Here is a 25,168-nt window from a genome sequence, read left to right as displayed (position 1 = left end):
TGAACAACCTTAAGGAAGGAGTAATGTGATTTGCTGCCTGAAAGCCGGACCATAAAACGTCCATCACTCGTCAGCGGCTAGCAATTCCTAGGCAGCAATGCCTAGGAAATCGTTGCTCTGGAGATTAAAGTCTAACAGTGGGATTTCAACTGTTATTTGTTACGAAATGTATTCCTGCGGCATCAAGACATTTGTTGTGGACGAAACGGAATTCTTCGACAAGGTGTTCCCTATTGACTCCAAGTGCAGGATATAAAGAGCAGAGCAGAGCTCAACAAGAGCTAAGGACAATTAAGCTCCAAGCAGAGCATATAACACAGAAGAGGAAACCTTTGAAGGCGTTATAAGTGTGAATAATTGTACTTGTGAGTTTAAAGAGTGATCATTCAATAAATATTCGTACAAACCCAAGACCCATGTAAATTTTCTTGTCGCGTTGCCTAGGAAACATGTTACAATATTTATGTTGGTTTTTATGAGTTATATCTGCATTGTTTGGTGGTATGAAGGAACTTAGTTGAAATATTTATATTACTTTTAGATATGTATATAAGATACATCCTGTGTCAGTAGTTTCATTAAAAAGGACTGATAAAATTGAATTGAATTGAAGTACTCCTGCATCTACAGAGGAATATGAACACAAGTCTGAGGTAACTTGCACGTAATTTGGTCATTATACATTTTTCACCATCGGATAATGAGATATAAAGATTCTTCATTCAAATTATAAGTTCAGATGCTTGCACTTAAGTATTACAAATATGTACATGTATATAGGAGTTTCCTAGATCACAACTGTAATGCCATAACATTTCTTATGATTCCTTACTTTCTTAGTTTTTGTACAGAACATCACAAAATTCCGGGATGTGCTTAAATTCCCATCAGATGAGGACTTAAATGGAGCAGCTGTAGCACTTACCAGACTGCAAGATACATACAAGTTGGATACTGCTTCAGTTGCAAGAGGGGAGTTGAATGGTATTCAGTACAGCACTGAACTCTCAGGTAAACCATTGCATTGTTGAACTTGAATTTGTTCCATAAATCCAATCACTGGTTGACACCACAAATACAAATACATAATACTGTACAATAATAGTTTTGCTTGAAAAGTTAATAAGATTATAATACAGTATTAATATTACCATGCTAATTGGATACATACAGCACAGTCTGCAAATAAGCAAAATGATACAGTAACATGTTTGAGAATACACTTTAGCTTAGAATTGATACTAGTCACTCTTTGTTTACATTGAAATATTCATCTATTGAGTAGAAGGAGTAAGTAAGTGACGTTTCAATGCTGTTTTAAATTGCTTAATGTTACCAGTTGCTTTTTTGAGACTTTGAGGGAGGTTATTGAACACTTTGTTGCTGAAGGAGTGAACTCCTTTGATGAATGTTGGTGGAAGTTGAGTTTTTGCCTTGTATTTATGTTATGAATGTCATAATTTAAATTGTACGTGCTTCTGTTGTCTGCCACAAATAATAGGAGTGAGTATATAGTAGGAGTAGTGTGAGTGAAATGGTAATATTTTAAAATTTTTAAATGAATCTCTGTTTCCTATAATAATTCTAATTACCTTCTTTTGCATTTTGAAGATTTTAGTGCTATCAGTAGAGTTCACACAGAATATTATTCCATGTGACATCTGAAAGTAGGCATAATAAACCGTTTCCATTACTTCATGAGACATGTAGGATTTAATAGATCTGAGCACATAACAAGCTGCACTTAGCATATGTAGTACATGTTCAGTATGTAATTTCGAAGACAGTATATTGTCTATAAGTAATCCAATGAATTTTGTATCATGTGCTTTAAAAATTGTTTCGTTAGTGTAGCTTACATCCAGGTTAAGTTGGGGTTCATTTTTAGTTGTAAATTGTATGAGATGGTGTTTTGCGAAATTTAGTGAGAGACTATTGGCTATGAACCATTTATTTAAATATTCGAATAGGTTGTGATGTCACTTGTGAAATTTGTGGCATTAGAGCTAGTAACTGTAATGAATGTATAAGGGGTGGTCCTTCTCGGCCCTTGCACCGCGACCTACAGTGATCTATATACTAGTATCATCTGCAAACAGAATTGGTTTAGATTTATTCTTAACAAGGTTTGGTAAGTCATTTATATAGAGAAGAAATAGCAAAGGCCTTAGTATGGATCCTCATGGGACACTGTACTGTATTTTACCCCGTTTTGAAGCTATCTGATGACTAAATTTTATATTTTTTATTTCCATCCTTTGATATCTGTCCACAGGGTATGATTTATTCGAGTTATTAGCTTTACCAATTATCCTATACCAATTTAACCTTTAAGTGCCGAAGTGCCCAGTTTGTGCCAGTCATGAGTAAGGTCGTCGTGGCCAAAGTACCCCGTTTTGTCCAGTCAGGCATTTAAACTCCACTAGTGGAAGCGCGCACACACGCCGCTAGTAGAAGCGCATGCACAGTCCTAAATATTTATTTTCAAATGTAGTAATTACCAGACAGACTTGAGTAAAACCCTAATAGAGGAATTAAAATAATACCTAACTGAACAACAGCAAATAAAAATATACGTATGAGTTATGCCAAAACTTATCCACGATCCAGTAATTTTATTGCAGATTCTGCAGATAGCTATGTTCAAAATATATTGTAAAATTCAATGTACATACCTTTTTTGTTGTTACCTGCTTGATGTATATACAGTTTCAAATAAAACTACCGTATTCAATTTCACTACGAACGCACACAAAACAGATCGCGCTCTGTATCTCAGCCACGATGCAGCTGTCTGTTCCCTCAAATAGAAGGGGCAATAAGCTTTTGCAGTTCTAACAGAAGGTTTTAGCACTGAAGAAGGGACCCCTCTAGCTTTCTCTTGAATAGCCATTCTTTCATTCTTCTGACCTTCAGTCAAAGATTCGAAAATCCGAAGGGTGTAAGCAGTGCTAGCAGAAGACCAAATGATTTTATTGCTTCCATCTGTTTTATGACACCAGGGACTGCTAAAATTTGTCAAGTGTTACAAACAGAAATGAATTTATAATGCAGAACAACTCTGTGAAGAACTGAGAAACAATTTTTGCAGTACGCATCAAAATTAAAACACAAAATATTGAAAATAGAGTATAACATTTTGTATTAAAAATTTCAAATCTTCCGTTATAATATGCGACACTATGTTCTTTGCTGATATAAACAAAGTTAATACCATCCATTTATCATAAAAATTGTGCTAGATACAGCATTTTTAAACACAACGCTTAAAATTGATTAACCGCCTAACAGGAACGGATATTTAAACACAAGGGAGCAATGGGCATTTAAACGAGCACCAGCAGCGGGCATTTAAATAAACTCTGGCCAGCTCAAGTTTACCACTATTTCGAAGTCCGGCGTTTAAAGGTTAATTTGAGCAGTAAAGTGTCATGATTAACACAGTCAAACGCTTTAGCTAGATCACAGAAGATCCTGCATACTAGTAATTTTTTTATCAAGGGTACCTATGGTTTCATTGCTTAGTTCGTAGGTTACATTTTCTGTTGTTAAATTTTTCCTGAATCCAAATTGTTCTTTTGCTAGTATGTTGTTATTGATTATATGTTCAAGCAGTCTCTTATATATTAATTTTTCAAAGATTTTTCAGAAAGAGGTCAGTATGGATATTGGTCTTATAATCTAGACCTGAACAAGAACTTTCAGCTCCTATCCATAAGAGTGTACACAACATTTGAAGTATTTTCTTTGTATTGTTTCTCTGTTTCACAAGGCTAACACCTGGTCTGTTACAGAAGGACAGATTAATGACTGGTCAGAAACATCTGTTCAGTCATGTGAGATATAATGCATTAATACTCATTTATATGTCTACTGAAAGATGAATTCCAAACCAACTCTCTGACTCTCTGAGAAACAAGCTAACTGGATAACTGAAACTGGAGTAAAGCCTGTGCTCGGTTACTCAAGAAATTTCATGTCATTTATAGAATCATAAAATGGTTTATACTGTGTTTCACAGGAGTACACAGAAGGAATTTATGATAATAGAAAGTTTGTTCCCTTACAGTTGCGTGCAATGTTATGTGATGAATTGTTTATAAACCTGTGTGAAGTGCATAAAATGATCACATAATGGAAAGAATTTGTTTTTCTGTCTGCATGTTTCTTCTCAGATGAATGAAAGGATTTTGATGAAATCTGATAGTGGAACTCTGACTTAGTGGTTATTAGGTAAATTTTCTTTATCCTTTTAAGTCCAAAATTAGTCCTTCTTTCTACAAAGCAATACTCAGTCATCATCATGTGTTTAAACTGCTTGTCTGACAAGTGGTGCGTGATATAAATCTCATTAAGACATACAACTTTTATTTTAAATCATCTTTTGATATGCTGAATGTTTACCAAATTAAGAGGACAAAAATAATTTATGGCACTATACACGTAATATTTATACTCATTATTAACTTGTCTACCACACAATCTTATCTCCATGAAGTGTGATCTACTGTTGGCTGACTTTGTAGAAATAGATTTATGTCAACAATATAAGAACAGGAAGGCACATGAAGCATGCAGAATTGTAAATAATGAATTAGGAGAACTGCAATTTGAATACTGCTTTCAACTGTCATTTTATATATGAGCTGACTGCTAACTTCATAACTATAATGAATTAATATTCCAAGGTCGCGGGATCGAATCCTGATGAGGTCATTGGATTTTTTCAATTTACCTAATCCTTTCTGCCGCACTATGGCCCTGGAGTCGAGTCAGCCTCTAACAGAAATGAGTACAAGGAATATTCTTGGAATATTGTGGGGGTAAAGGGCAGCCGGCACGTAGAGCTGACAACCTTACCGGAATCTATGAGCCGATTGTCTAGAAAAATGTGGGAACTTCAACATCTCACAACCCTATGGGCCTCCACGGCTTGTTACAGGGATAGCTTTACTTACTTTTTACTTTACCTGTTATCTTTATTAGAACACAGCTGTGAGTAAACATGGTGTGCATTGAGGGGGGAAGAAAAAGAGAGTAAGAACCCTGATGCCCTGTGAACTCTAAGCGGTGACTCCATTTGTGGGTTCCAGTTCATAGATGACCTTTACTTCCTTTCATCCCCTTTTGTGCATAAGTCACACAGATTTTAATACAGTAAGGAGCAACAAAGAAACTAAATTGTTTGTGATTTCTTGTTCAAGTTGTCAGTTTAAGGAAGTTTAACCTTATTTAAACTCCAAAATAAAACTGCTATAATCATCCTACCTGTATTGTCTGGTTACTTATGAGTATAAGCTGTGGAGTAACGTACTGTTCATATTTGAATTCCCTGACAATTGTAAAACTGCTAGTAATATTAGAATGATGTTGAATCGCAGGCAGGTAAGATTAAGTCTTAAGCCAGATAATTTTTGTATCTGATTGAGGAACTTGCAGTATGTGCAACCATCAGCAGTGCATCAGATTAAACTGCAGTTTAGCAGTTATGAGCTTACTGACACCCCAAGTTAAGGATACTGTGACTTACATGAAACAGTCTAGTCTCATGCATCACCTTGAAACCACCCTCCAGTAAAAATCGTTTGTGATGTTGGTACTGCAGAATAGACATGTTCAAATGTTTTGATGCCAATTATGAAGACAATGAAAAGTATTTGATAGAATATTCAGAAGAAGAGAGTGGCTCACATCAAGCTTTAAATGCTGGTGGTTTCTTTACACTGTACAAGGAAACTTAATTTCATCTTGAAGCAGATGCATATGCAACACTTCTACTTGATCTACCAATAAGATTCACCTTTGAGAATTACCTGAACATTTTGGTATCTGATTCATATAAGCCTATTGAATTAAAAGACCATCCTCACATGATTCCAAATGAAGATATCATCATATATATATTTTTTTCTTTTTCGCACATTTCTTAAACATACTCTGCAGAGTCTGCTGTAAATGTGTATGTTCAGTAAATACTGGCTTGTGAATGAGTTATGGCCAGAGGTGTAATTCATACTGTTTTTTTTTTTCCTTGTTCACTTAGGTATCAATTTAGGTCTTGTATTGGGGTTTTACTCAGGTCTGTCTGGTAGAGTTAGGACAGTGTAATTTTTTTTTAATTCACTTATTGAGGGGTGGACTCCGGCTGGGTCCACTCGGCACAGCGGCCACTGATTGGCCTATTGTAGCCTGCCCTGGGTGATTATGATAATGGAGAATTTGGTGGAATGAAGATTGGCAGGGGAAACCGAAGTACTCAGAGAAAATCTGCCCCAGCGCCACGTTGTCCACCACAAATCTCACTTGACCAGACCTGGGACTGAACCCAGGCCGCTGTGGTAGGAAGCCAGCGACTAACCACTTGAGCTATGGCGCGGCCCAGATTTAGGACAGTGTATCTTTTCAGTCTGTGTAGTTTTTCTATTGTCTAGTAGGTTCACTGCTAATGCATTAGTGTGGTTTTATAATTTTTTATGGTATTCCATTTTTTTATTTCACTGAACACTGTTCATTTGTAGATCTTCATGGATCCTGTTGTTGTTTATGTACCAAGGCATATTCAGAATGGATCGGAGAGTCTTGGATTGAAAATACTGGAGGATTTTGATTTTGGAATTGGAGGCTGGCCCCCATAGCTGAATTCCATAGCTCCATATGGGTTTGAGTACTGCATTGTATAGAAGTTTGTTTTTGTTGATAGTGTTGATCTTCTTTTGAGTCGCCAATGCATTTGTTTCGCTTTTAGGTTGAGCTGTTTTCTTTTTGTTTTCGTGTGCTTTGCCCATTTCATTTGAGATGTGTGCCCAGGTATTTCACTTCATTTTTCTGAGGTAGGTCAACATTGCCCATTTGCACTGTCAGGTAGGTTTGGTTGGGTAGGGTGAACGTAATATGCGTGGATTTGCTTTGATTTATTTTAATTCTCCATTTCTTCCCCCAATCATCGATCTTATTGATGGTGGTTTTGGAGTTTCATTCAGGCTGTTGCTGGATCTTTATATGTGGCTAAGATTGCTGCATCATTGGTGAAGGTGTTGTCTGATATAGTGGGGTCGCTTCTGTAGATATGGGATTGGTCCTAAGACACTTCCTTGAGGTACACCAGCTTCAGTTTTCCTAAAAGTGTGATTTTATCCTCGAATTCTACTTGAAACAGTTTATCTGGTGGATATGATTCTGATATTCTGTAGTATGCATGGGGAAAGATTTATCTGATTTTGAGCAAGAGACCTGAGTGCCATACTTTATCATATGGTTGTGTGATGTCTAGGAATGGCATAGAGCAGTACTGTTTTTTTTTTTTTTTTCTAAAGTTCCTCATATCTCTGCAATTCGTTTTACTTGTTCTGTTGTGGAGTGTTTCTGTCAGAATCCAAACTGATGGTCCAGGAGGATTCGGTTTTCTTCTGGTATTGGATGTAATCTCTTGAGTGTAGCTCTTTCGAAGATTTTGCTCATAATTTGGAGTAGGCTGATTGATCGATATGAGTTGGCTTCCTCTAGTGGTGTACCAGGTTTTTGGATCATTATGATCTGCTTGACTTTCCATAGAACTGGGAAATATCCTGTTCTCATAATTGTGTTGCATATAGTTGTTAGATGGACAATGCCTTTTCTTGGCATTTCTTTCAGTATTCTCCCTGTAATTAGGTCATATCCAGGGGCTTTCCTTGGCTTGAGATCATCTTTTACTTTATTATATTTAAGCATCCTGTTGCACTCTATACGATAAATGATACAAATTCCGTCCCAAGTGCAAACAATATATATTATATGTCTTTGATCTTGTTCTTTCCACACTGCATGTTTCGGCCTCTATCGGCCATCATCAGGTGTATACTCTTAACGTTGCTGCCACACTGAACCCGGTCTAAAATTTAACATTTAGAAACACAATGTCACATTCTTCGTATTATCAACATCTACATCGTTGATATGTGTCTGGTATGTAGATTATGTTGCACACGTCCAATTTTGATGTTCTTGTAGTAGCACTTTAAAAATCTTTAGTTATGATGTTTTTAAAAACTTTTTAAAATTTTCTCTAAATTTAAAATTTAAAATTTAAAATTCTTAGGGTTACACGCCCTATGTCTAAGTGCTTGAGCGGCTAGTTCTTGTTTTCACACTGTACAGGTGTTATTTAATGTAGTCTTCTTGTGTGGGTGCCGCTGCTTGTCTGCTTGCTTTATCTTTTACTTTGTTTTGAATTTCCTTTGGTGTAAGAAAATTGATTGATTGTATTATTTGTAGCAGTTCCTTGGGTGCTTTGTTAATTTCTGTTTCGAGATCTTCGTTTTGTGGCATTTCATTTGGTTTGATTTCTCTTTTTTAAGTGTCCTGCAAAAGTGTTTGCTTTTTCTTTATCACTTTGGGCTCACGTCTGGTCTGCGCTTTTGAGTGGTGGGCTGCATTGTATTGGTTGTTTTAATTATTTGGTTGCTTTCCAGAGTGAACAGTCAGTGTCAGCTGCCACTTTTAAGCTTTGAAGGTGTGTCCTTGTGGAAATTGCATAGGAAATCTTTGGGTTTTTTCCTTTGTACAAATTTCCATCATTTAAAAATGCTTAACCCAGGAACAAGAAGATACAGTGTGGGATGTGCAAGATTTAATAGATGGATTTAAATGTTACAAACAGTTATCATCAAGTTCAGTTACAATTCCAGAAAATCTATGCAAGGGAAGTGTGAGTGACAGTGAACAACATTCTAGAAAGAAAATCAAAACAACAAAAGTGAGCAGTACAGTAAAACTTGGTTATAGCAACATCGGTTTCTGCGACACCTTGTCTATTGCGTCAAATATTCAATGGTACGAACTAATTCCTCATAAAGCAACTGTTTTTATACCTTGCTTAGTACGACATGCACAAATGCATCAACCTCGTATGTAACGTCATTTTCATTCCTGAATTTCTCTGATATCGTGGGAAAGTTCGATGTGTCTGCCCACCCTCACTTTCTCTTCTTTCTGACGTGACTGTCCTGGAAGAATACGACCGCGGGCTGCAAGAGGAGCGTGGGTTTTATGCGAAAACAAGGGCGTGGGGTTGGACTGCGTGAATAGTGCAAGAGGACGCGGCAGGTTGTTAACTGCATTCCTTTCCTAGAATCTCGTCTAACAGTACCTCGCATTGTCTACTTACACTATAGTGTTCCTGCCTAAACCCAGAGAAGTGCAGTAGCGAAAACATGGCAATGAAAAGGAAAGTTTTAAGCATTGAAGAGAAAGTTAAAGTGATTCGTGAAATATTGTGTGTATTGTCAGTGAAAAGCGCTGTAATATGTCTTTGATATTACACATTTGGGCAATTCCACGTTAATGTTACGTTAGTCTGTACTTAACTACGTATTTCACTAAAAAATGTAACATTTTAACTCTGCTCTTGATAGATTTTTACGTGACTAACATAAGGCTACTGTGGAAGTGCCCATTTCGGTTACAACGACATTCGTTTATAACGACACTATTTTTAGGTCCCTTTGATGACGTTATAACCAAGTTCTACTATATATGCATATTACTGTGAGTCACATTGATATTCATAGACTTCCTGGACTGGTCAAAAAACCGTGAGGCGGAGTTCAGATATTACCAAGAGTAGCCAGAAATGTACTTTTTTGTATCTGCTACCAGTGCAAGCAGCAAAAGAAATTATATTGTAGCCACATTAGTATGAACCAGCTTAAGCAGTTACAGCATTGACTTCATTCTGTTTCTGCACAACTTGAAGTTAAGGTACAGTTAATGAAAATCAAAGACAGACAAGATTGGCAGAAATTAATTTTCATTCTAAGAAATTAAAAAAAGGAAGAGTTTTAATATTCTCTGTTATGAGAATCTCAGATCTCATAAATTTCACTACCAGAACATTCATATTTTTCAGCAGCTTTGGACGATTTATAAATACTGAGACCAAATTTCTGCAATTCTTACATCTCACTCATGTTACAAATCCATTTTTAAGTTAGATTTGCCACATTTAATTGGAAACTGCAGCTGAAAATAAATTGTTTGAAGTAAAGAGACTCTTTATTACATGTGTATTTTTGTTCCATTTGCATAGGCATTGCTAGATGACCATGAAACTGAATGTTGCTTTTATCTTTGCAGCTGGAGATTGTTTTGAGCTTGGTCGTCAGTCATACAACAATGGTGATTACTACCACACCGTACTGTGGATGACTGAAGCATTGGAGCGCTATGAAGAGGAGTCCAATAAAACAACAGCAAAATCCGACATCCTGGAATATTTGGCTTTCTCCACATACAAGCAAGGTAGGTGCCTTCTACTTGCTTTGTGCTGGTTTTATGCTTGGCATATTCTTCGCCCCTGAAGATGGAGGTGACATGTTCCTCCGAAGCATTGGCTGATTTTCGACAGACTACACAGCAATATTTACCAGAACGTATAGCTCTTCATAACCACCATTGTGAGAACCTGAAACCCTATAAAATGTCAAAGAAGTTAATCATTATCACTTTTCAGTTTCACGTTTTAACAAGATTCTGACTTCATACAGATGTATTAATGTATTTCAAGCTTTATATTCAAGTCTGAATTCTTCATTTTCTTTGAGATAGTTACAGTCACTCAAAATTTTGCAGTCAGTGCCAGCCAGAATAGTATAGATATTTGATGGAGACAGAACCTTAAACATGTGCCTGTGCACTTGTGTTCTGTGATATCATCATCCAACGTAGGTCACTGGAAACTGAAGGAAAGGGAGATCTCTGTGATGAGGGAAGAATACTGCTTAATGCCTGCATAAACTAGCCAAGCAACACATTCCACAATGAAACAAGCTACTAGACTGAAGAGGACATCATGTGATGTACATTTCTCAGCGGTTAAAATATGGAGAGGATAAGATGCTCATAGTTCAGTTCTAGAATGCAATCTTCATCATGGGTAGAAAAGAGATGGTTAATTTGACCCTTGTGGACTGCTAACCATAAATGACCTTGGATGAAAAATTGCAAATACAGTTACTGAAAAGGTTAGGAAAGTACTGGCACTAGGTTGGAATTGCTTGTTATGACAAACACTCTATAAAGGAGCCGTTATTTTGTGCAGTGATTTTCAATACATCTAATATTAAGGAACTGACTTCCCCCCTCCTTCTTACTTTCCTTCCTCCCTCCCTTCTTTTCTTTCTTATCTTGTCTAATTATATGTATTGTAAGTTCAAGAGATCCAAAGGTGGATATAAAACATGTCATAAAATAATATAGAGCATAGAATGCATACCTAAATATTACACAGCTACACAACTTAACATATCTTCTTTTATCTTCTCTTCCACTTTCCTCCCACATAATAAAGTCCTTGTTGTAATCCATATGTGCTTTGTATCACTGTTTCATTGCACTCTCCATCTATGTTATTACCAATAAAATTTGCCAGAAGATCCAGTTGTGTCACACTCATTCGTCGCACATTCACTCTTTCTTGGGAGGCCGGTACTTCTACATTACCGGTTCCTCCTCTGCTTGAAGTCTCTTTTTCCATTTTGGAGGGGGTGGTGCCCTCCACAAGGTCCAATCCTTGCCTTGTCTTAGGCCGACAGAAAATCCGGCTACTCGCTTGGCGATCTGCAGTCTTGCAGTTTTCCACAGGTCTGGTTTCTTCACATATCGCGGCTGTCTGCCGCCTAGGTCCTTCACTTCATTTCTGCGTTGTAGTTGCTGTCTCAGGCCTCGGTCCCTGATGCCAGTGTTGCATTCCGGGCCTTTCCACAGTCTCTTCCCGAACGTCTGTCCTTTCAAGGTTCCCGTCGTTACTCTCCAGGCTACTTGTCCAGAATTGAACCTGGTTGAATATTTCTTTATGGGATCTCCCTTGCACCGTGTCGCACCTGCACGACTAGTCATATTGCTGTTGGCAGCCAATTCGTGCCATGGTCCACAATTTCCTTGGGTCGTAGATTTCTTGATGATGTTACTCTTGTGCCATGCCACTGTTGCACGGCGGGACACCTTCCCTCTGTTTTTCTTCTGCTGCGCCACTTCCACACGGGGGCTTGTCCCTCTGCGGGCTACGGCCAACTTCTTCTGGGGTTTGCACTTTTCCCGTGTCGAATTCTTCATATTTCGTTGCTTGTTTTGGTCCCTACACCTTTTCTGCTACGGTTCTCCAACCGGCATTACTTCAGCGTCTTCTACGGGTACCTCTCATTGGTCGGCTGTCTCATGTTTCTTGTCCACTGAGGCCGGCTTTTCTTCTTGACGTGCTTCCATCTTTTCTGGGCAGGCCACTGTCTCTTTTTGGGTAATCGGCATCAATTCATCTTCAGGTTCACTGACCGGTATCACTGCGGCGTTGTCTATGAGGAACTTTTCTTCTTGACGTGCCACCACCTTGTCCAAACTTGCCAAGAAATCTTCTTGGGCGGCCAGCAGGCGTTCCAACATTTCTTCAATTTTCATCATGTGGCAGTATAATTCATTGTAACTTGTGGCGTGTTCAAGTTCGTAAACCAATTCCGACACCAAATTGTCATGTGTTGGGTGTATAACACGACAGATAACTTCACGCCTTATTGGATATAGCGAATTTTATTCCACACTCGCTCATACAACCACAAAGTTTACAATCTCACAACTACTGCTATCTGCAGTACTACAATTACTTGGCCTGCGAAGGCTAGACTACAACTGACTGGTTGACTGACTCACTGCTGGCTAACTCGTAACTAACTTTTGAATAGTCTTCGCTGCTCCTTATTTAGGCCTGTTACGGACAACACAGAAAACAGCTACGTAATAGGCACCACTGTTGTCTGACACTGTGTTTGCCGACAGCCTAGCAACGCTGTCGGGAGTTGTTTACTGCTGAGTAGCAACGGTGGCATCCCGTGTTACATCACCGCTGGTGGGGTAGGCAGAGTAGTGTTGACTTGCCTGTTACCTTAGTAATGACAGCGATCCGATGGTGTTACCTCACCGCTGGTGGGGGGAGGGTTGTCCTGCATAATGCAACACGTCACAATATTATCAGTGGCTGTACTTGAGGAATTTTGAATTATTCTTGCAAAATTCACAGTGTGTGGCAAATTGTATGTCTTTATTAGAGAGTTTACTTGTTTTTTATTGTTATTTTCATTTAAATAGTTAATGTTTATATCTCCACAGGTTATGAACTCAAGTTTTGGATTGTACAGATATTTTAAAATTGAATCTAGTCTCCTTAGAAAGTGATTAACTTCTTCTGAAGGAGCTGTGTACAAACTTAATATAATAATGTTAGAAGTTTTAGTTACTAATTGAACTGCATAGCTTTCAAAGTCTTGCTCCTTGCAGAGATGAGAAATAGCAGTTTTATTGAAATGTTGATGTATCCTAACACAAATACAGATACCTCCCGCTGTAGGTCTTTTTGGCAAAAGCTGGAGCCTGTTAGGTAATCGTTTATTGTTAGATGCAGCAGCTCCTGTTCAACCATGTTATGCTTACTGAAACATAATATGTTTATTTCAAAAGAGTTCATTAATTCATCACTTTTGCTTCACAATCTTCTGATATTCTGGTGATTGATATTTATTGAGTTTGGTGATTCTGCGTTTTGTTTGTGTACTTCCAAGGCTGGACTGCATTTGATGTATGCTAAGCACCTCTGTGCATTTGAATTCAAGCTAAGAAAGGAGATGCCCTAGCATAGATTATAACAGGGATACTGCTTATACCTGCCACATGACCACCAGCAACCCTCTCAGCAATAAGTTTCATGAGCCTCTTCTTGCCTTGAGAGTTTAGGTGCAGGCCATGCATACGGTAATCTTCCCTCGCAGTAGGTTGATGTGTCAGTAAAAAATTTTTTTTTTTTTTAAATTCGCTTAATGGTGGGGTGGAGTCCAGCTGGGACCACTCGGCACAGCAGCCACTGATTGGCCTATTGTAGCCTGCCCTGGGTGATTATGATTATGGAGAATTTGGTGGAATTAAGATTGGCAGGGGAAACCGAAGTACTCGGAGAAAACCTGCCCCGATGCCACTTTGTCCACCACAAATCCCACTTGACCAGAACCGGGATTGAACATGGGCGGCCATGGTGGGAAGCCAGCGACTAACCGCTTGAGGTATGGCGCAGCCTGTTTTGTCAGTAACATCAGTATGCGACATATCATGCCTCAACAGGGCCCAGTCAAGTCATAGATTCATGCTCCTAACTCTCCTTTTTATGCATGGCTTGTCATGCCTCTCAAAGAGGTTGACAAACCACACATTGGTGTTTGATGTCCTCTCTGTAATGAAGTTGATATCATTTTAAATTGTATAATGATAGCTTCACTCCAGGCTGTTTCCTGGCCCTCTCACTATAATAATATGATCTTGCTTGGTAAGACCTTTGTGAAATACTGTTACTTCTTAATTCTGAAATGCAGATACCTAACCATATTCATAGCATCACTGTAGAATCAGCTGTACGTAGGTAAGTCAATAATTATCCGCAATGTAGCTATAAATTTTATTTCAATACAAATAGAAAACTTACATTAACATCATTTTTCAACATAGTCCCCTTGCTTTTCAATGCACTTGGTCCATCCTTGCACAAGCTACCTGATGCCCTCAGAAAAGAAGGTTTTTGGCTGAGCAGCGAGCCACGCATTCACCGCTTTCTTCACTTCTTGGTCCCAATGTGAATCGAAGCCCCTTAATGCCTCTTTGAGTGGACCAAACAAGTGGTAGTCAGAAGGGGCGAGATCAGGACTGTACGGAGGATGAGCCATTAACATCAAATTTGAGTTGCCGGAGAGTTTCAGCAGCGTGGGCAGCAGTATGTGGACGGGCATTGTCGTGCAACAACACAACACCTTTTGACAGTAGTCCTCTGCGTTTGCTTTGAATTGCAGGCTTTAGCCTGTCAGTAAGCATCTCACTGTAACGAGCACTGTTTATTATTGTGCCCCTCTCCTGATATAGTTCCAGTACTGGGCCTTGTGAGTCCCAAAAAACTGTAAGCATCAGTTTTCCTGCGGATGGTTGGCTTTTGAACTTTTTCTTGCTGGGCGATTGTGGATGTTTCCATTCCATACTCTGCCGTTTAGTCTCCGGCTCGCAATGATGGATCCATGTTTCGTCACCAGTGATGATTCTGTCTAAGAAGACGTCACGTTCATTACCATAACAATCCAAATGTTGTTGGCAGATGTCCAAGCGCGTTTGTTTATGCAACACTGTGAGTTGTTTTGGGACCCATCTTGCACAGACTTTATGAAACCCAAGTCTGTCGTGGATGATTTCGTAGGCAGAACCATGACTAATTTGCGGACGATTTACCACTTCATCAATGGTCACTCGTCTGTTTAACAGAACCATGTCATGTGCATGCTCAATGTTGTCCTCATTTGTGGCCGTGGATGGTTGTCCGGCTCCTTCCTCATGCGTAACACTTGTACGACCATTTTTTAATTTTTCAATCCATTCATAAACACTCCATTGCGGCAAAACACTGTTCCCGTATTGTGCTGAAAGTCTTTGATGGATTGCGGCCCCTGATACACCTTCCAACCACAAAAACCGGATCACTGAACGTTGCTCTTCTTTGGTGCAAACAGAAAGCGGAGCAGCCATGATTAACGTCAAGGCAGCAATGATGGAACTGACCTAGCAACATCAAACCTGCGCAGAAATAATGACAAGGAAACCACACATGGCGATGCTGCACAAAGCGACAGTGCTGCCAAAAGAAACAAATACAACTGCATTGAGGATAATTATTGACTTCCCCTCGTATATTCTCTGTATTATTGATCACCCTATGATAACATGTTATGAGAAGTGATAATGCATTGTTTGTGGCAAGATTTTCACATCACCCATCTTATACAAAATCCAGGCCCATATTTTGAAGTTGAGTGTAATGGGTCTGAACCTCCAACTTCCAAAATGTCTTGGGAGACATGACAAAGTTTTTTATATTGCAGGAAGACATGACACAGAATGTATAAATCAGAGACCCCTTTGTGACTTGGGTCAGTCCTGTTATCTTGTCAGGAAGTTTACCTTCCAGCTGTTTACATCTCTTAGGTTCATTATGTCCAACAGACCCCTGCTTTATAATTATATTTGCTGGTTACTTTGCTGTTAGTAGCCAGCAGTGTTTATTAGTATGTAAATAAGCTTATTTAATACAGTGGGTTAACAATGACTTCTAGAAATACATGTTTCTTTCTCTGATTTTCTTAAGAAATTTAAAGTTCTCAGGTCTGTTAAAGTATTAATTCCACAAGCTTGTAACAGTCCAGTACTTTTCCAGGGAATGTTCATATGGCTTTGAAATTAACAAATGAATTATTGGAGATAGTTCCAAGCCACCAGCGAGCTCTTGGCAACAAAGTATATTATCTGCAAGATATTGAGAAATTATTAAAGGAACAGAAGAGAGGAGATGATGGAACAGCAGCTGTTCAAACTGACCAGGTGAGTTAAACTTGCAAACGTTGTATGTCATGAGTCAAAATTATGTTATCTTCAAGGAGTAAACACATTTAGTTCTCTCCCTAATGATAAATACACTTGTGAATTGTAAAGAGAGCGAGAGACCAGCTGTTAGATTGGTTATTGATATATGCACTCATTAAAGCCATTTAGAAGTCACAAGGTAGAATATTTTGTATGCTTGGGGTCTGTATTACAATGAAAAGCATATTCTTGGTATTGAGGCAGGCATAAGAATTTCCAGAGGTTGTAAATGAACTTTAAATTGCACTAATATTTTTAGAGAATTAATTCATATTTCTTGTTTTGCAAAAATATCTTATACTAATCTTATTAAATAAATGCCTTAACTACGTTATCATTTGTAAGATTTGAGGCTTTCACAGCAGTGACTATGAAGAAAGCAGTCTTCTGGGATTTGGCACCGTGTATATGTGGTGTTAACCGACGTTTCGGAGGACTGTATCGCTGCTGCTTTTACCGGTTCTCATGGTCTCTTCGCTTGCGGATTTCTTATATTTTTTACTTCTACCCTGAAGATGGAGGCGATACGTTCCTCCGAAACGTCGGTTAACAACACATATACACGGTGCCAAATCATATGTTACATAATTAATTTGTTATGCATGATATGTGAAAGCAATGTGCACTAAGAAACAGAAAATGATAAAAGAACTGAACCATAGCTTTATATTCTGGTATTTGTGTATGAAATATACTTCATTATAATAATTTAATTCATATGGATCATGTGTCTGCACCTATATCTCTGCATATGTTTACATATATACAGTCTCAGTTTTCACTCCACTACCAGTAATGATATTTAGTATTTCCTCATGTAACTCAGAGAAGTTCACAGGTTTATGGCCCATAAATTCACATGTGTGAAATTTAATGGGTCTGATCATAATGCCTTCAAAATAGTCTTCTTGTCAAGCAACATGTATCTGTTGCTTGTGTTTCCTTGCCATGAAACATGTTTCAAAGTCTTTTTCTTTATGTTCTTTGTCGTTGCAGTCATTTTTAGTCTTTGTCCATTTTGTATGAAAAATAGAGTTATAGTATGTTTCTTATGTGTGTGTCCATCACAAATAATTTTTTCATCAACTGATAGATTTTTAAGAAGCTCATGATCAGAAGCACCTGCGCTTATGTAAGACTAGTACAGTGAGTTCTGAGGTATCATAAATAATAACTGTATTTATTGCTGAATCCTTCAGTTCTGTGCCAGTTCTTTAATATTATACTTACCTAGGTGCTTTAAGATTATATTTATCTTTTTGTTTGGTAGCAGTAGTTGATGGACCATTGGAGATGGGCATGTGGGCATGTGGAGGAAATAATAAACATACCTACAAATTCTGTATGAAACATTTTGTGTATGTTAAAAATTTTGTCTGACATCTTTCATGATTAGTAGATATCTGCAATCACAAATAAGAAGCTAATTAGTAAGTAGTTATTGCTAGTCGATCTATGCAAATGAAAAGATTTAGAGATATTTCAGGAGCCTCTAATTAATTTCTGTGGTTGGCTTAGAGTTGTCTCCCTTCCAAAGATTTCTCGAGTCTATACAATAGAAGGAGAGGGGCTAGTAGTTCATTAAATGTTTCTTTATTAACTGAAGTGTTATGAGATGAGAGAGTGATTATGTACAATGAACTGGAAAGACTGGAGGAACAAGAATTGAGGCCTATTTCAGGATTTCATGTTGGCATTCACCTGGAGGGACTGAGGGTAACTATGAAGAATCTCAGTTGGAATGGCCATTTCCCTGGGCAAGAGAATTACTTCTGAATACAAATAATTTTATTAGAAGTGAGATATTGCCAGGCCGCGCCATAGCTCAAGCGGTTAGTCACTGACTTCCCACCGCAGTGGCCCAGGTTCGATCCCAGGTGTGGTCGAGTGGGATTTGTGATGGACATGGTGGCGCTGGGGCAGGTTTTCTCCGAGTACTTCGGTTTTCCCTGCCAATCTTCATTCCACCAGTTGCTCCACAATCACCCTCACCTAACATCTGGGGCTGGTACAATAGGCCAGAAGTAGCCACAGGACAAGGGACTTAGTCCCATCCCACTAGCAATAAAAAAAATAGAGAAGAGAGAGATTGCTATTAGAAGGAAAGTTTCAAATTTTGCTTTGCAAAATCTGAAAATTGGTCAGTTTAATGTTACACTGAATGAGTTACCTCACTTTAATTGATGAATATGTTAAAATATTTTGACGATTTTGCTCAAGGCATTAACCTATGGAGCCAGAAAAACCCATTGCTAGGTAAACACATTCCAAACACAGGCAACAATAGAATAATTGCCGTTTCTATAACAATAGAGGAATATGATCATTGCTAGCAACAACTCAGTATACTCGTACATGTTCCAGCAACCATGCAACAATAGGGAGTCCATTGCTNCAGAAAAGGTGAATTGACTGCACAGTTCAGGGTCCCACAACAGAATGGATCACTCGCGTTGGACCTCAGCAGACGGGAATCAGGAAGTGGAACATTGGAAGGGGTAAGTAGTAAGAAAGGGGGTGGGGGACGCCCTCTGACGTAACGTAGACCCGGCGTTACAACACATCTACTATAATAGAAGAGGTTTTCTATGTGGTTCATGCTGTGGCTATATAATGAGAGCTGTGAGCTGTAGGAGTAGAGCGAACTGGAACAAGGAGCTGCGAGTGTCAAGGGAATTGGAGAGAGAATTCACCACACGAAGTTCATAACTGAAGAAGAATTAGAAGTTGGCCTGTGAAGCCTTAACCTGTGATTAGAAGATTTAGTCACAGTGAGACTGTTTTAATTCTGTTACCAGGAGATGACTAGTAAAGGCTTAGAGAGAATCCTAGTTTGTGTGTGTAACGGTGAACTGTAAATTGTGTAAATAAGCAATAGTGCTGTATTGTATAAGAGGTTAATAAACCCAATCAGCAATCCAAACCCCATTTACAAATCCTGAATTGTGTACATTTCACAGATCTCTGTGACAGAGAATAGGCTGCCTCTCCCTGAACGAGATGTCTATGAAAAGCATTGTCGTCTTGAGCATGTCATGCCTGCTGCTGTAGCATCGAAACTGAAGTGTCGGTATACCGACAGGGGTAATGCATTTCTCCGACTAGCACGAGTGAAAGAAGAGGAAGCATACCTTAAACCACTCATCTTGATCTACCATGATGTTATTTACAATTCTGAAATTGAAACTATTAAGAAACTGGCAATGCCTAGGGTATGTTACCACTTTTCTTTATGGTTTTCTTGTTTATATTCTTAACAAAATATAGGACCAGCCGGTAATCATGCATGTCTTGTAGTTGAGTGTGTGCTGTCATGTTTGACAGCCACCGTATTCTTACTGGCCACATACTTCCCATGGCATCTGTATATATTTCTCTCTGCAAGTTAATCTTACTTTTGTGCAAATAAGTTGTTACAACTCAAACAGTTATTGCAACTGATATCTTCTTCTTCTTCTTCTCCTTCTTCTTCTTCTTCTTCTTCTTCTTCTATGGTGGTGCAACAGCCCATTGTTGGGCCTTGGCCTTGGCCTCCCTTATCAAGCCCCTCCATTCTTCTCTATCCTGCGCTGCTCTCTTCCAGTTCCTTACACCCATTAACTTCTTTGCATCTTCTTCCACCGCATCAATCCATCTAGTTCTTGGTTTCCCCGCACGTCTCCTACCACCTATTGTACTGTATAATATTTTCTTTGGGATACGCTCCTTATCCATTCCTTGTACATGCCCATTGCAACTGATATACCTTAGTTAAAAAAAATTGTGCACCTTCATTTTGCCTTTTCTACTTGTCAGTTAAAGGCACACAGTTTAACATATTTCTCAGTTCTTACATGTTTCCTCCCTGATTTTCAACGTCTTATAAGAGTCAGATGTTAGTGATTATGCCTGGCTTTTTTATATTATTTGATATGATATCGGAAATTAGGAGACTGACTTAGTTTAGAAGAAAATAATGAAAGTGCCAGGAAATTCCCTGTTACAGTACCTGAATGAACTGCAGTCATCACAGGTGTGTCTCATTGGATCCCCCCCCCACCCCCAAGCCAGTTCACTTCATAACTCATTTCTTTGAGGTTCATTCTAATATCGTCCCTACTGAGTTTGGACCAAGTGTGCTAGATAGTGGTAATGCTGTAGACTTGTATTCATGTGGTACCCAGTTCAAATCTCGGCCATTGTACGAGCTATACTGACAAGTTTTCCATAGTCTGTCCAGTTGAATGGCAGGAGACTCTATTTTAATAAGCCACAATAGTCCCTTCCCACATCCATGTCTTAGGTCATCTCCCCATTCTCACTTGGTGCTGTGCAACTTATGAAGTTATAACAGCATCATAAGTAACTTACTAACTTGTATTCTTACACCTGAGTCTCTCATGTGGCCTTACTCTTGAAATGGTATAATGATGAGTAGTAATGGTAATAATGGAAGTGGTAGTAGTAGTAGTAGTAGTAGTAGTAGTAGTTAGTAATATTATAGTAGTGGCAGCAGCAGTAGTTAATGTCATTATACAGACAGTAGTTCTTGGTGGTAGATGAAGATGTACAGATTTTGTATGAAACATGCTTGTTCATTAAAGAAGATGGAAAAATGATGCATTTTGTAGTATTTATAATTTCCTGTTTAGAATACTTATTTCTGATAATGACAGTTGTTTGATACTGACATTGAAGTTTTTCTTTTCTGCAGTTTAAGCGCGCAACAGTACAGAACTCAAAGACTGGTGAATTAGAAACAGCCAACTACCGCATTAGTAAGTCAGCCTGGCTGAGGGATGAATTCCACCCTCATGTGTATGCTGTGAACAGACGTGTAGAAGACATCACAGGTCTCACCATAAGTACCGCAGAAGAGCTGCAGGTTGTCAATTATGGTATTGGGGGGCACTATGAACCACATTTTGACTTTGCTAGGGTGAGTATAGTATGTAGCATTAAAAATGGTAGTTTGTAATTACATAGGGTCAGTGATGTTAGGCAGATGTAAATACATACACCTGAGCTGTTGCTATTGCAAAGTTGAAAAGATATAAATCACCAGGTAGTGATCAAATTCCAACAGAACTGATTCAAGTAGGAGGTGGAACATTATGATCTGAGATTCATAAGCTCATTAATTCTATTTGGAGTAAGGAAAAATTGCTATCAACTTCATACAAAATGTTGTCCAATATTCTTCTCTCAGGGTTAAGTCCATATATAGATGAAATTATTGTGGATCATAAGTGCAGGTTTTTATGTAACAGATTAGCTACTGATCAGGTCTTTTGCCTTCATCAGATACTGGAGAAGAAATGGGAGTACAATGAGACAGTACCTCATCTATTTGTAGACTTCAAGAAAGCCTGTTATTCAGTTAGGAGGGAAATATTGTACAGAATTCTCATAGAGTTTGGGGTACCCATGGAACTATTTAGGCGATTAAAATGTGATTAAATGAAAGGTATTGTAAAGTCCGTATATGTAAACGTTTGTCTGATAATTTTCCTATCCAGTATGGTCTAAAACAAGGAGATGCTTTATCACCACTGCTTTCCAACTTTGCTTTAGAATATGCAATTAGGAAGGTCCAGGAAAACCAGGTGGGACTGAAACTAAATGGACACATCAGCTGCTGGTCTATGCTGATGATGTAAATCTATTGGGTGATAATATAGATACCATAAAGAAAAACACACAGACTTTAATTGGTGCTAGTAAGGAGGTTTGTCTAGAAGTAAACACAGAAAAAAGACTAAGGGTATGTTATAATATATTGTAGCATCCTGTTGCACTTTTCGCTTAATGTTTTTAATTCTACAGTCTTATGTGCAACAGTTTATTAAAACTTAATAAAAGCTGAAGAAAGCAGTCTTCTGGGATTTGGCACCGTGTATATGTGGTGTTTTGACCGTGTCTCACGGTGTTGTCGCTTGCAGATTTACTTATACTTCTTCAACCCTGAAGATGGGGGCGATACGTTCCTCCGAAACGTCGGTTAACACCACATATACACGGTGCCAAATCCCAGAAGACTGCTTTCTTCATAGTCACCGCCGTGAAAGCCTCAAATCTTACTTAATAAAAGCTAGTCACTTCGAAAGTTTTCATAACATGTTTCAAGTGAATTGGCCATCATCAGGTGTGAAAAGTTGTGGGTGAGGAAACTGCTGTGTTTCTGCATTGATGTTTGGTTGTTGATATATAAATGTAATAGAAAATGACCCAAAAATTACAAAACTAATCAAAAAGAAATAATAAACATGTTGAAAGTAGTAATGTAACAAAGTTACTTCTAATTTATCCATCAAGATTACAGATAAACAGAAGAATTCAGCAATGGGCACTCTTACTTCCACTATATTAGCCGAATTATACATTCAACAATTGTAGCATAATCAACTATCTCCAATCTTAAAGAAACATCAAATAATTGGATATTTCAGAAATACAGAAGACATAAAAGTAATTTACAATCAAAATGAAACAAATATAGATGAAACAATAACAGAATTTGGTAAACAAAAAACCAATATAAAATTCACTGTCAAGAAAGAACAACACAGTTCCATCAATTTCCTATATCTTACAATACACCAAAAAAGAACAAAACTTAAAGAGTTTGCAGTATATAGGAAATCTACACAAACAAATGCCATAATGCTGAGTGACTCATGCCACCCATATGAACATTAAATGGCAAGCATTAACTACTTGATGAACAGAGTGAATACACATCCAATAACAAATGACACAAAAACAAAGGAACAAAATATTATACAAGGCACAGTATGTAACAGCAAATATAACAAATGTAAGCATAATCACTCAAAAAACCACAAACACAACAAAAGTATAAGCCCACAACACCAAACGATAAAATGAACCATCTTTACATATTGGGGAAAAGAAACAAAGAAAGCCTTTTTAAACAAGCACACATAAAAGTCGCGTTCCAAACAAAAACACAGTACAAAATCTAATAAAACCCAGGCTGCAAATAGACAAGTATAAAAAAGTGGCGCATACCAAATGAGATTTAGGGGTTACCCACTAAAATACTCGTATATAGGGCAAACGGACTGAACATTCCAGACCAGATATGGAAGCATAACCGACACTACAAAAGTTATAAAAAAAAAAAAAAAAAGGAAAACATCAAAATTTACTGAAAAAATATTATATTTATAAAATAAGTAATAAGGGACTACACATGAACAACACATTAATACATATAACCCAATTTACGATGTAATAAGAGAACTGAACACCAGATAGAAACAAATAAACATAAGAATAAGAACCAGTCCAACTCAGCAAGGAACATAACAAGATGGGGCACATAACATAGCAAGGAGGAATGTAAGTACACAAACAAGTAAAATTATACAAGAAAAATCACAAACATAAGTTCTAATAGAAGAATTAACACTTGTTACAGACATATATGCCCACTAGGGGAACCATGTACCAGTAACTAAACATCAAAACAGAAAGACAGCAGTTTCCTCACCTGCAACTTTTAACACCTGATGATGACCAATTCAGTCAAAACTGTCAGTGAAAACTTTTAAAGTGACTAGCTTTTATTAAGTTTTAATAAATTGTTGCACATGAGACTGTAGAATTAAAAGCACTAAGTATATGATGCTGTCTGGTTACCTGAAAACGGCAAAATTGTGTCATAATGATAACTAACAGATGTTCTGAAAATGTGGCATAGTTCAAATATTTGGGAACGACAGTAACAAATCAAAATTTCATTCAAGAGGAGATTGAATTTGGGTATTGCTTGCTACCGTTCAGCCCGGAACCTTCTGTCTTCTTGTCTGCTATGTAAAAACCAAAGAAATCAGAACATACAAAAGTATAATTTTGCCAGTGATTTTGTATGGGTGTGAAACTTGGTCTCTAACATTAAGGTAGGAACATAGACTGAGGGTGTTGGAGAACAGGCTGCTGAGAAGATATCTGGAGTGACGAGAGATGAAGTGATGGGTTGCTGGAGAAAAATGCATAATGAAGAACATCATAACTTGTACTCCTTGCCAAGTATAATTAGAATGATCAAGTCAAGGAGGATGAGGTGGGCAGGGCATGTAGCACGATTGGGGGAGAAGAGGAATGCATGTAGGGTATTGGTGGGAAAGCCAGAAGGAAAGAAACAACTAGGAAGATGAAGACATAGGTGAGTGGATAATATTAAAATGGATCTTAGAAGGATAGGATTGGGTGATACAGACTGGATTGATCTGGCTCAGGATAGGGACAAGTGGAGGGCTTTTGAGAACATGGTAATGAACCTTCAGGTTCTGTAAATTGTTGGGAAGTTTTTAACTAGGTACACAGTTGGTGGCTACTCAAGAAGGGCTCAGCTCCATGAAGTTAGTTTATAATACCCAACATTTTCATATTTTCAAAGAAGATTCCAAACTTACATTCACTGTAATGTTAAAATGCAAACAATTTTTTGTACAATTCTGCGTAACTGAGACTGGATTAATAGTTTACCCATTGCTTTAGCCAGTAGTTATATTTCATATAGTTCACTGAATTGTAATGTAATAAATTATGAGGGTTTATTTTTTCACTTTCAGAAAGATGAAGGAAATGCATTTAAGAATCTAGGAACTGGTAACAGGATAGCTACATTTTTATTTTATGTAAGTATTTTGTCTTCAGTTGCTAATGAAAGAGGTTGGAAGGCACTTGATGGAAA

At 38.0% G+C, this 25,168-nt stretch overlaps 1 protein-coding gene across 1 annotated transcript in view; it reads left to right on the top strand.

Annotated features, from left to right (window-relative positions):
• LOC111865780 (prolyl 4-hydroxylase subunit alpha-1) overlaps positions 1 to 25,168 on the top strand; it is a gene marked incomplete at its 5' end in the record, with an annotated part of 36,881 nt that overhangs the window by 4,595 nt on the left and 7,118 nt on the right. Inside the window, 6 exon segments of the mRNA XM_033752009.1 lie at positions 841 to 1,011; positions 10,114 to 10,278; positions 16,262 to 16,425; positions 19,428 to 19,679; positions 21,161 to 21,385; positions 25,047 to 25,112. Coding sequence (XP_033607900.1) covers positions 841 to 1,011; positions 10,114 to 10,278; positions 16,262 to 16,425; positions 19,428 to 19,679; positions 21,161 to 21,385; positions 25,047 to 25,112 — 1,043 coding nt within the window.

This window comes from Cryptotermes secundus, unplaced genomic scaffold (assembly GCF_002891405.2).
Source record: "Cryptotermes secundus unplaced genomic scaffold, Csec_1.0 scaffold968, whole genome shotgun sequence".
Taxonomy (NCBI): domain Eukaryota; kingdom Metazoa; phylum Arthropoda; class Insecta; order Blattodea; family Kalotermitidae; genus Cryptotermes; species Cryptotermes secundus.
The sequence above is the reverse complement of the archived record's forward strand: the minus strand, read 5'-3'. Positions and strand labels throughout refer to the sequence as shown.